This window comes from Bidens hawaiensis, unplaced genomic scaffold (genome assembly GCF_021521415.1).
Source record: "Bidens hawaiensis isolate Kalapana, Puna unplaced genomic scaffold, B.hawaiensis_p1.1 tig00035986_1, whole genome shotgun sequence".
Classification (NCBI taxonomy): Eukaryota; Viridiplantae; Streptophyta; class Magnoliopsida; order Asterales; family Asteraceae; genus Bidens; species Bidens hawaiensis.
This window is the reverse complement of record NW_027496281.1, coordinates 1-13,068: the sequence shown is the minus strand read 5'-3', so window position 1 is coordinate 13,068 and position 13,068 is coordinate 1. Positions and strand designations below refer to the sequence as shown.

General features: G+C 35.2%; 1 protein-coding gene and 2 non-coding genes across 3 annotated transcripts; all 3 read right to left on the bottom strand.

Moving 5' to 3' along the window:
- Positions 1-363: 363 nt before the first annotated feature.
- Positions 364-2,217, bottom strand: LOC143588103 (uncharacterized). Its single transcript, XM_077069206.1, has 7 exons — positions 2,077-2,217; positions 1,148-1,195; positions 1,017-1,063; positions 844-910; positions 734-777; positions 580-637; positions 364-491 (listed from the first exon to the last, which is right to left on the bottom strand). The coding sequence occupies exons 1-7, from the start codon at positions 2,143-2,145 to the stop codon at positions 441-443; spliced, it is 384 nt and encodes a 127-aa protein (XP_076925321.1). The 5' UTR covers positions 2,146-2,217; the 3' UTR covers positions 364-440.
- Positions 2,218-9,622: 7,405 nt separating this feature from the next.
- On the bottom strand, positions 9,623-9,749 carry LOC143588107 (small nucleolar RNA snoR77). Its single transcript, XR_013145026.1, has one exon. It is a non-coding gene; the product is annotated as a small nucleolar RNA snoR77 (small nucleolar RNA).
- A 100-nt stretch (positions 9,750-9,849) lies between these two features.
- LOC143588106 (small nucleolar RNA snoR1) lies at positions 9,850-9,940 on the bottom strand. Its single transcript, XR_013145025.1, has one exon. It is a non-coding gene; the product is annotated as a small nucleolar RNA snoR1 (small nucleolar RNA).
- Positions 9,941-13,068: the final 3,128 nt, after the last annotated feature.

Sequence of the window (13,068 nt, the reverse complement as noted above, 5' to 3'; positions counted from 1 at the left end):
AAAAAATAAATCAGATCTATATAAATAAAACCTTTACTTCTATAAGTTTCCTGCTTTAACCCTTTAAAAGTCAATGTTCAAAATAAGTTTGAGCTTCTTCTGGTCTCACTAGTTGAGGGTATTGGTTGGATCTGTGAATATTCCATAACAGTTTAATGTTTATCATGGTCTATAAAAATTTATCAAATTTTGAGTGTTAAAAATATAATGGAAAGACAAACAAATAGTCTATGGTTTACAACTAATTACTTCAGCTACTTAAAACAAATTCTGAATCCTAGTGATTTGCTCCAAACACTGCCATATTCAATTACACAGATTTCTTTCAAGAAACAAATTCCGAAGAATCAAATATCAAGAAAACTCAGATTAATCGTTGTACATTGATAGAGATCAATCTTGAGCATCCTTAAATCGTTTCATAGCATAGCAAATACGGTTCACCACAATCGGTTCTCGATCACAGCAGAAACAATTCCTTTAAGAACTTCCTGAAGAATGAATCAACAGACTGTAATTACAAATCTTAAAATTATCTACTAAAAGCAATTTAGGTTGTAATCAGACTTAGAAAGCTACCGTTGAATGATCCTTGAGACCAAGTGAAAGTGTCAATGGTTTTGAAGAGCCAGAATTGCTGAAAACAGATCAGAAGATATAGCTCCAAGGGTTAATTAACAAAATTACAACATTTTCCAATGAAACAATGTAAAAAATAATAATGTATCGATACCTTATATGTTCAATAAGCTGGCGAGCGCATGCCAGTAGCATCGGCTGCAGGTTAAAACATTTCAGTGACCAAGCTAGTATAATTAAGAAAAGTTTCATAAGCGGGCTTACCACGTCTCGTTTACCAAATATCACAGATACGTTAAAAGTAGGAGTATTCAACATCCCTTCTTCCTTCCTGTAGTCCACAATCGACACACAAAATTAATTAATAGGTCACGACACAAGCAAACAACAAACCAGTGAAAGCATCAGATTCAAAACCGACTTTATTCCTATATTACCTTGCATGCATCATGGTTCCCATAGTCCCAATTTGAGTAGCAATAACCTGGCAGTGATGAATAGATTAACAAATGAACCCGCGAAAGCATATTTCAAACGGAAACAAAATCAAAATAAAGCAATCACTCACCAAGAAATGATCCTCATAGCTACAAATGACTACATCAATTTTACTTTCCTGCCAAGAAAATGTGATCTGTTATTGTAAGAATATATATCACTTGATTGACTTTGTTCAATAAATGATTACAATATATTGAGATAAACTGGGCTCAATACTAAAATCTAAATACTATAGGTTCTAGGGGTGTGCATGAAACCGAAAGAACCAAAGCGAACTCGAAAATACCAGAAAAACCAAACCGAACCTACATAACCAAGAAAACCGAGAAAACCTTTATAACCAAACCTTAACCATGAAACCGAACCTACCGATAAGTAAATGTTATTGAATTTATGACTTTTTATTTTTTATTTTGAATGTAACTATCTTTTATTAGCTCATCATATTCTATATTCTAGCCCAAATGTTCAATATTCTATTAACCATTAATTTATTAACATAAACTATTACGCCCAATATTAATATCTTGGGTCAATTTTTTGGCATGATTAGGAAAACCGAATAAATGAATCCAAAACCGAATCGAACCTGAAAACCGTCATGGTTTTAAAAAATAAAAAAAAAAAACACAAATTTGGTTTTCGGTTCGGTTTTAGCCCTAAACCGCACCACCACGCACACCCCTAATAGGCTTCAATTCTCTACCGCTCTGATTTTACGAGCTAATGTCTTAAAATAAAGATACAAATGCTTTTGATTTAAATAAAAGTAAAGAAAACAGAAGAGGCATTAACACAAACAGGTGGTGGGCACAGGCAAAAATGGCCAGTTTCATGAACTGTGCATATTGATAAACGATCTGCTGCTACTAGCAAGTAAAAGATAGAAACCCAAAATAAAAAGGATCAATCTTGCATATCTCTATGTAAAAAGTTAACATTTTGATGATTAACAGGCATACAATTGGTAAATTAAAAGAGAGAGAGATATCGGACCTTTATTTTGACTGAAAACTTATTGTGGCGAACTGGGGAAGAATAGGTTGAAGCTGAAGCATCATCCATGGAAGCAAGCAAGCAGTCGACTTGAAGCTTCAACAACAAGTTAAACGCGTAAGAGTTTGAAGAGTAAATTTTGCTTTCGATAAAAATTGATCCTTCTTTAATCTCGTCTCGGGGTGTAGACTAGCGAGCCGAGCTTCGAGCAACTTGAGCCTGAATTAATAAAAAAAACTCTAATTGATAAAAATGTTTAAAATGATGTTCTTTTAGAGTCTCAAATAAAGATCGTTTAGTTATTAAGCTCTCGTAAGTCAAAATAAGTTGAGCTTGAGTTTAGCTCGTTTACACCCCTAATCTCTTCTAAATACGAAGAATCTCTCTTTCTCTCTCTAATACTTTCACAATTGTGATAAGGAAAGAAATCCGAAGTAGAGATAGTGCGATCGTGAAGGTTTCATGTAAAGAACAATTGCGGTCATTTAAGTAACGCGACAGCTTTTTTTAAACCAAAGAAGAATACAGTGGACTAGCTCCCAATACGTTGACCCCACTCACGTAAAATAGGCTAAGAGTTTTAAGAAATGCCTGAACCAAAAGAATCGTGAAGTTTGACTGACTAATACCAAAGCACGTAAATGATTCTTAATATATGGGTCAAAATGAATGAGATTGTAATAAACATGTAGGGAATGATATAGATTCATACAGTGGCGTATTCAGGAAATTTTTCAGGTAGTGCACGACGGTTTTGGTCGTATCAACGATTCGGGTCGGTTCATTACATAATAATGCTTTACCACTCGTTTAATTTGCTAATTATAATCTAAAATTTAACAAATAACTTAACAATTAACAAATGAATTTAAACAATTAATAATATCAATAACAATTAACAAATGAATTTTAACTCATCGTCGCAATTGGAGGATTCAAGGAAGAGTAGCAACTAGAAAGGCTGGAGGAAGACGGCCGGAAAAAGGCACGAGACCGAGGCAGATTGCGGTGGTCTGTGGGCGACTAGATGCCCGGACTACCGGAGGAAGGAGGTGTGACGCACGTGTAATCGTGGTGGAGATGGGAGAAAGGCAGAGAGCGGCGTTTGTAATCGTATATTTGTTTAAAAGTTTTGGTTTATGAAAACAACATAAAAATAAAAAATAGTGAAACGGATTCGAATGGTTTATGAAACCCTAAAAGACAGCATAGAAAATAAAATAAAAATAGTGTAAAACAGATTCAAACCTATGTTAACCAACTCATAGAATTATTCACCAGACCAGCTCTAATCAAAATGGCACTCTTCTAATTTATAAGGTGGTTCGTTATATTATTTTCTATATACAAATACTCTACAATTTCAAAACTCGGATGGTTTATTAGAACAGCCATTTAAAAGATGGATCCGTCCTTGGATTCATACGATGATTTAGTAATGCGATGATTCTAAACTCATATGATAAGATTCATGTAATGACTAGCAATTAGCTACATGACATTTTCTTCGATGGTTAGACCATTAGAAATTATCTACATGATATTTAAACCGAGTATAAATGGTTAAAAGCACGTGAAATAATGCATTTGATATTAAGTGTAAGGGTATGGTTGGTTGAAAGTAATGGAATTAAGAGAGAAAGAAATGAAAGAAGTAATGAAATGGACAAATGAATGAAATAGATCATTACCGTTCATTTGTCTTGTTTGGTTAACCTGTGTGAATGAAATGAATTATTAATTTATGTTGTTTGGTATTAAAAAAATTGTATGAATGAAATAAATAAAAACACTCATATCTCAAAATAATTTTTTTTACCAAAATAAAAAAAATTAAAATAGCGACGGTGGTGGTAGCTATGGCGACGAAAATGATGGTGGCGGTGGCGGTCAGGCGGTAGGGGCGCTGGTTGTGGTGTTGGTGGCGGCGGTAGTCAAGCAATGGTAGCATTGGTAGTGATGGCGACAGCGGCGGTGGTGGTCAGGCATCAACAGTGGTGGTGGCGGTGATGGTCAGGTGGCGATGATGATAATGGTTGCGACGGTTACGACGACGGTGAAGGTGGCGGTCAGGTGGCGGCGGCGATGGAGGTGGTGGTGTGGTGACGGCAACGGTGGTGGTGGTACTGGTGGCTATGGTAGTGGTGATGGTGGTGGTGGCGGTTATTAGGTGGTGGTGTTGTTGATAAAGTAGGGTGAAAGAGGGATGAAATGAAAAAAAATGGTGGGTAAGCAAGGTTTTGATGGAATGGGATTCCACGTGTAATTGATGATTACCGAACACCAATTATTTCATTCTCACGTAATGAATCATTTCATTCACTCTGTCATTCCAGAATACCAAACGCTACCTAAATGTAAAATGATGTTAAGTGATTGATGGCTATAATGTATATCTATAGGATTTGTCAATATGGTTAATTATTTTGACCAGTTTTATGAAGTTAATATTGATGGTATTGTTAATAACAATGCTATGACCCGTTTATGTTATTAGGTATTACAAGATAGAATTCATGTGATTAGTGATGGTTCTTGACTATCTAAATTAAGTTTAAATGGTTATAAAGTATGTGAAATAATACGTTTTATGTGATTATGATGGTTAGCAGCATGTACGAAAATCACGGGATTTTACGAGCAAGGCTAGAGATCAAAAGTTGAGTTTTGATGAAGAAGGCATACCCTACGCTACTAGTGTATCTTACGCCAAAATTCTTAAGATTAAATAGTCTGACGCCAGATACTGCGGGGAAAGGCAACGCCAAGAAGGGAGTAGGCTACTCCCTTTCTATTTCTCCGGCTTTTTTTTGTCGCATTTTGATTTTATTTTGTTCCATATCATTTTGCTATGCTTCTTATATGCTATAAAACTAACTTGTGGGGTTGCTTTGTCTTAAGTAATATCCATGGACAAGAATATGGATGATGATTATGTCCTCGGGACAATAAGCAGACACACTTAACTTGATAAGTGTTGTTTTAAGGGCTATTGGTTTATAATACTCCCAACTTTCTCTCGTTGGTTGATAACACTCCCAACTTTCACTTTGTCTCCCACCAATCCCAACTTTCAACCTAATTGTTTTTATCACTCCCCCGTTAATTTAAGGCTAACGCCGTTAACTGAGACGCTGACGTGGCTTTGTTTATAATATTTTGTTATTTTACTCAGCTGATGTGTCAGCTTACGTGGCTTCAAACTTAACTCATGAGCCACCAACATGACCTAGCTGCTATTCCGGTGACGGCCGCCGAAAAACCGCATGCCGGAGTTCACTGCCGCCGGTCACATCGATCATCTTTACCCAAGTCAACGGCAACCTCCATCTTCATATACCTATTCACCACAGAGTCGGTACCCTACGCATCGCAACCGTGATTCCGGAAACCTGAAAAACGCACGTCAAAACGACCTCCGGTAAGGCTGCCAGGAAAACGTCTTCCGGCCAACGGAGCACCCTCCAACATCATACACACAGTCACCGCTACCACCCACACACCACACCAGCCCTCCGTCATTAATCTTTCACTTTATTATAGGCCATCGAAAAACGAATTCCGGTGACCACCGTCGTGTGCCTCCGTCACCACCACCTATGGTCACCGGCTGTGGCGTACCCCAAAGCCTTCAGCACCAAACAATGACCGGAAAAGCAAGCACCGACCGGCACCGTGGTTCAATCACCGGACAAACTTACACTACCGTCATAAGTGTTGTGTATGATCGATGTGGCCGGCGGCAGTGAACTCCGACATGCGATTTTCTGGCGACCGTCACCGGAATGGCGGCTAGGTCATGTTGGTGGCTCATGAGTTAAGTTTGAAGCCACGTAAGCTGACACATCAGCTGAGTAAAATAACAAATATTATAATCAAAGTCATGTCAGCGTCTCAGTTAACGGCGTTAGCCTTAACTTAACAGGGGAGTGATAAAAACAAATAGGTTGAAACTTGGGAGTAGTGGGAGACAAAGTGAAAGTTGGGAGTGTTATCTACCAACGAGAGATAGTTGGGTGACACCAAAGGTTTCTAAAGACAGTGCAATTGTTGCCGGTGCGTTAGAAAAGGAACTTGTTATCAATGGCAGTTCTTGATGATGGGCAAACATCAGTCGATGTTGTTCAGTCACCAAACAGAAGTTAAGTCGATGTAGAGAGTCAACTAAGATAATTTTTAAAACCATTGTGGTCTAAGAGCATTCATAACCCTTTCTTTATCTTTAAATTCAAAATTACAATAAAATCACTATCACTCTCTAAATTCCAATTAAATAAAACTCTTTTATATAACTTGTTATCTTTGTTTTCTTTCCTATACTCACAATCACTTTAAAAAATATATATATAATTACAATAACTTATATAAAAAAAATCACTACATTTTCTCGCTCTTTCACTCACAGCACCTTAAACCACTCATTAAACAAACCACACTCACAAAATTTATTTGCCAGGTTGTGAATGCTCTAATAATGGAGTTAAAAAAAAGGTAAGCACAATTATGAAAGATTGTAAGTGCAAATTTTTATCATTTAGGTGTTGTTTGTTTTTTAAGAGGTAAAATATCTACAGTCTGCGAACCATATTTGCAAAAAACTGTAGAAGAATAGGTGGACCAAACTTCTGCAGTCTGCAAGAAGAATACTGTTTGTTTTTTTAACATCTGCAGGCTGCTAAAATATAAAACAAATTTTTAAATAAGCTGAAACCATCAACCTGTCAACCCCGATACGATTGACACCCTTAATTATAACCAATTTTTTTTTTATTTTTTTTATTTTTATTCAAAGTAAATTTACCTAATAATAAAAGTCACATCCCAAATACCAATAATAAGAATTTCAGTCAATAAAAAAAAACCAAAACAATTTTATTCTATTGATGATGATATTATATAAATGCACCACACTTTCCTAAACCATATCACGTATTCCAGCCGGCCAACAACCCTTTGGTCGGAAAATATCATTGTGTCGGTGCCTCTAAACAATCAGCCGTCAATAAACCCTAATCCATCCACACAAACTCACACATCACCAATGATGGTTGCAACCATAGAAGGCCAGAATAGAGTCCTAGCCCCATCTCAACAGATCGGCGGCGAAGGTGGGGCTGGAGTGCGGAGGTGGGGCTGGAGAGTACGGCGACCGGAGGTGTGGCTGAAGGGCAGCGCCGGAGGTGGGGAGAGGGGGTGACGGGAAGAAGGTGGGAGATATGGGGGCTAGGGTTTGTGGAGATAAATGTACGATGTTATTGTGAATAGGTGAAAGAGTTTAGAAGATGTGAGAAGTGAGTGATCCATGTCTACGTCAAGAAAAGGGCGCGCAGACATTTTTTAATGAATTGTCTTTCGGAAAACAAACCGTCTGCAAGCTTCAATGTCTGTGCGTGGTCTGTGCAGCGCAGACAAAAGAGATCAGAAAGCTCTTTTGGGAAAAAACAAACACCCCCTTAGCCACTTAAAATAAACGAATAAAGAGCATTCTCAGCCCATTTCATATATTTTTTTCTTATAATTTAACTAAAAAAATTATTTCATAAATTTAATTATCATTTTTTTAAAATCATTATATGACATGGATCAAAATGAGAACTTATATTTAGGTTAACTTTAGTTGACATATTAATCATCCATACAATATGGAATGAATTGGAGAAGTGATTTTGATGGTTCTCAATTTACCCTAAATTATATAAGAATGCGCTGTGAATGCTCTAACTCATACAATAGGTTATCGCATTTAATGGCTAAACGTCTTAGCTCAATACAAAAATCGAAACACAAATTTGATTGTTTAGATTTAAATCAAGTTTTAGTTAATAACACAAGGCTAACATAACATTAGAGAAATGTAAGATTTACTATTGACCGTTTGATAAGGATAAAAAACCAATTCTCGTGAGTTCAGCGATGAGGTAGTTTGCATAAAGTTCTTTTATTCGACTTTTAAATGAATTTAAGTATTATTGGGTATATGAACTTCCAATCAAGTTATGTGTACACTGGTGGTGGCTTCTCGTCAACGAGTGGAGGTGATGCCGCCAATTACGTTAGTGGAGGGGAGCAACGATTGTCGTCCCAACAGAGGCAATGCTAATGGTCACGATTGCCGAGTTATGTTTGTGTTTGAAGATTTACAATAATGGTTAGCAGTTTTGTTATCATTTTACCATAATAAAACATTTACTTACTGATCTAAATTTTGTTTCAAATACAATTGAATTGTTCTACAATAAAAACAGCCCTTTGCTTGATTTGATTTTTTTTACAAGGAAAGCCTCAAATTTTTAAAAGTATTTTTATGGTTATTTTAGTTTAATTGACTAGCCGAATTAAATTTAATTAGGAACACAACCAATTTTTTGTTTGATTAACAAATGAAAAAAAGGTTCTTACTCTAAAAGTCAATTTTGGTTTAATTGACTAACCAAAATGATTTTTTCTAATAAGGGTGTTTGTGATTCCTTATTTAAGGTAAAAAGGTCTTTTTATGATAAGTTAAAAAGATCTTATGGCCTTTTAAAAATGAGTATCTAAAAAAGTGTCTGCATTAGCATATGACAATAAGTTATTTTTTTAAAAGTGTTTGGTTTAACTTATTAATTTAAATGACAAATAGAGACATAATTTAGCAATAGAGGAATGGAACTTCAAAAGGTGTAATGGGTATTCTAATCCTATATAGAAATAAGTTAGCAAATTCTATTGAAAACCCTTAATTTGACTTTGTTGATAAGGAGAAATAGAAAAACTTTGTAAACACAAAAAGGACTTATTCAACCATCATAAGTTACAAGGAGAGGAATATTAGGAATCCCAAACATACCCTAAGTACCGGTAACAAGCCAACTTTTTGTTTCATCAACGGTTAAAATAAATTTTATTATTGGGTCATAAATTAAACTGGTAATGGACCAAGTTTATATTAAGTAACGAACAAAAAAAAGATTTTAACTAACTAATCAAATTTAACCAAGTAACGGTCAACTTGTATATTCATTAACCAAGTAATGTAGTTTAACATAAATGCTCTTTATTGCTTTATTTTACTTTTAACAAAATCGTTCATTTTTAACAAAAATGAGTATATAACTTTTATCTTAACAATTATAATTTTTATTTTGGTTTTGAATGTAAAGTAAGTTATCAGTTATCGGATTAGCATAAAACTTGAGTCGGATAATCACATTTTTAGATCCAGATCTGTTATTTTGTTCATTCAATGTTTGTCACATTTTTAGAAAATGTTATACTCACTTTGTAACATGAGTGGCAGATAAATTGTACCAAAAACAACTTGAAAATGGATACCCACATTTAACATGATAATAAAAGTCAACTGAACATTTTAAATAAAACAACACCATGGTTAAATTTGAAAATATCAGCACTTTAAGCAACACGTTCAAGTTGGCTACACAATACACATTTTCATGAAAAGTTTGATAAAGTCCATCCATCATTGAATTGTTTCTTTATTTTATGCATAAACCGTTCAAATTATAAATTCAAAAATTAAATTTATTAAACTAAATTAAAAAACATTGTACTTTCGCTTACTAGACCAGCTTCATTGACTATTAATCTCAACAAATCTGAAGAGCAAAAGAAATTGATTTACGAACAGAGCAACACCTACCATTTGAGAGATTTACAAAAAGTGGTTGCCTGAATTTCTGTTCGAAAAAACAAACACTTATCAGAAAAGTGTGATAAAAATAATTAAAATTTTTATTGTAAGCAAAAAAGAAAAATGAAATGATTGATGAAGGCTCAGAGTGTTGCTATATGTGCTCAAGGAACAGCTTTCACAGTTCTCATACAAGAGGTGTCAGAATATAAGCAATCAATCATCTTCGCCAAAACAACTACAAAAATATAAATAAATAACCAAGTGTTTAAACACCTGCTAGACTTAATTGTTCATCAATGAGCAATGGAAAACTGCCTGAGGCGGCTAGGGTTCCAGATTCAGTAGTGAAGTTTACGGTTGTAGAAGTGGGTATTTGTAGATTTCAAATGGGCTTTGTCAAAGGCCCAGTAAGACTAGGGTTCCAAATGGGCGTATTGTATTGTTTTTTCTGGTTACAAAGTACTTTTAATCAATCTTGTATTCAACTTTCTCTTTTAATTTACAGGGTTTGAGCTCGAGTTTGAGTTTGGCTTGTGAGTTGTTTTAACAAATTTAGTCTCGTATTGTTCATTATTTGTTAATTATTTTATTACATCTTTTCTTATTTTTATATATTAGAGAAAAACCTTAAACACGCCTAAGCTCGGCTCGATCTCATTTGTAGAGGTGCACAAATCGGGTTTTCAAATACCCGGTTTCGGGTATTGAAAAATTGGGTATTGGCAATAACCGGGTCGGGTTCGGATCCGAGTATTGCCTCTAAAAACCATACCCTATGTATCGGGTTCGGGTCGGATATAGAACCGGGTATTCGAATACCCTATTTCCGGGTATTGTAAAAACCATATTTTTGGGTTTTTTTGAGTTTTTTTCGGATATTTTTCGGGTATAGATTGGATTTTTTAAGGGGTTGCACTTTTTAGGGGTATTTTTCGGGTAATTTTAAGGTATTTTTCAGGTATAAATCGGGTATTGGAAAAACCGGTTCCGGGTATGGAACCGGTTTCGGTTTTTGGGTTTACCGGGTACAAATCGGGTCCGGTTCGGGTACGGGTTTTGTTACCGAAATGCATGCCCTATCCGTATCCTATGGGTAGGGTCGGGTACGGGTATTAAAAACTCGGGTATAAAAAAACCCGTTCCGAGTTTTTTTCCAGGTCCGGTTCCGGGTCCGGGTTTTTTGTGCACCTCTGCTCGTTTGTAAACCTTCAACAAGACAAAGCTTAGTTGTGAAGTGCTAACTTAATACATGGAATTCAAATATAGGTCAAACTTAAATATGCACAAGGCAAGGCTAGACGAGCCTAAACGAGCTTCTCATTTAAGGCTCGAGTTTAATAACTAAACGAGCTTTATTTGAGGCTTTGGCTCTGCTCGAGCTCGAAAAAGCTCGACTCATTTTGGGTTTTTATATTGATATGAGCTCGAGTAGTTCGCGATCACCTCTCACTTGTCTACTTTTTCACATAGATGTAAATAATGATTACCTACACGACTTAAAATCTTCTATTTGGATTAACAGTGGTTATTTAAAATCTTGCGAGATAAGTTTAATATTTGAATATCATTATTTGTTTATTTATAGTTGTGTTTGATTTGGATTTAAAGTCTTACTTTGTTTTTGTTTAATGTTTCGATGTTTTCACAATGAATAATAAGAAAAAAAATTATAATTTTGGGTATATTTTCTCTTCTTTTCTCGTGTTTTTGGAAAATTGATTTTTGTCTCAAATAAACCGCATCAAATGACTTTCTACCTACAAACTTGCTACTGGATTTCATATATGTCGGGCAGACTCCTCTGGTTAGTTTTGTGTTATAACTTTATATGAGTTTTGAGCTTGTCACAAATGACTTGGTCCTACACATTAGTTTGCTCACGACATTTAGATTATGCAAAGACCAACAAGTCAACCATTACTCTTAACGCAAACTTTTCAAGTTACTATTACGAGCTATAAGTTAGGGATCTAGCGATATATTGAAGTCTTGTTGGTTAAGGATCTCTCTATACTCTTGTCACTTAAACCATGTGCGTTATAAACAATTTTTTTTATTCTAAATAGTCATTTAATTTAATCATAGAAAATAAAAAATCACGGAATTTTGGCTTCCTAATCACGATAATCATAGATGTATATATTTTCTAAAGCTATTAATAAAATAATAAGAAGTCGTGTAAGCTACACAACTAAACCCAAGAAACAAATATATTTTTAACTATTATGCAATATAACTATCTAGCATAACACGATTTTGATGTATATCACCTCTCGCTCACGCAAAGTTGCAAACTTCCCAACTTGTAAAATCTTTCCCGTAAATCGCCACTTATTTAAATTATAGTATGTTTAACACCATTTACATATATTGTTCAACTTATATGTAAAAATTAAAATAAACATGTTCAATTTATGATAATCTCAATCTCATCAAGATAAAAACTTTAACGGCTTGATAAGATGAATCGGTGAACACTATAAGTCTCAATTAACGTGCACAAGTGGATTATAAACATTGCCACTTCGGAGTCGGTCAAAGTCTTGACTCTTAATCAAACCCATACCAAATTCCCATGCATTTACAAAAACAAGTTAAAAAGTTTGCATAAAAGTAACCCTCTTTCCCCAACACAACAAGAAAGATATTAATATCGTGATCGATCATTTGTCCTTTGTTTAGCTCCAAATATCAGTTATATCACCAACCCAAAAATCCAAGATTAATTTCAAATGGGTCATCAACTACAAACCTGCCCATGCGAAACCACTATAGGAATCAGCCAAAGATCCAGCCAGAACCAAGTGACATGTCCCGGGAAGTCATGCCAGTCTTGCACGGCCAGGGCGATAGCCGACTGCGTTGCGGTGTGTTGTTGTCCTTGCGCGGTTGTCAACTTTTTCACTCTCACACTTCTTAAGGTTCCTTGGATGATGGGGAGGAAATGTTTGGATAATAAAAGCAAGAAAAAGAAGTTGAAGAAAAAAGGTAAAGATGGAACTTCAAGAAAGGAGCTGGGAGAGTTTTCGGGTTCACGAAAAGCAACCGCTGTCATCGGAGAAGATCAATCGGGAAGCCGTAAGTATAGTGCAAGGTTTGAAGCGGAAAGGGTTTGGTTGGAATTGTATAAACATGATCATTTTGGTTTTGGTAGAGTTTCATTCAATGGCATCCATTCACTCCATTAGTTATAGACTTGTTTTAGGTATTTTGAGTATTACAATCTAAGGTTGATTTTGGATTTAATTTAAACTTTAAAACTTTATATTATATGATCCATTATCAGGACTTAAATTCGTATCACATATTCCAGTTATTAGCATTTGGTTTCAAATGTATAAAGATTCTTGTGCAAA

Bases quoted from the DNA above. Each gene is read 5' to 3' on its own strand.
- LOC143588103 (XM_077069206.1), bottom strand. From the start codon at position 2,145: ATGGATGATGCTTCAGCTTCAACCTATTCTTCCCCAGTTCGCCACAAT. The intron at 911-1,016 runs GTAATATAGGAA...TGTGGACTACAG, and splicing joins GGAACCATGATGCATGCAAG to GAAGGAAGAAGGGATGTTGA. The intron at 492-579 runs GTAGCTTTCTAA...TTCATTCTTCAG, and splicing joins GTCTCAAGGATCATTCAACG to GAAGTTCTTAAAGGAATTGT.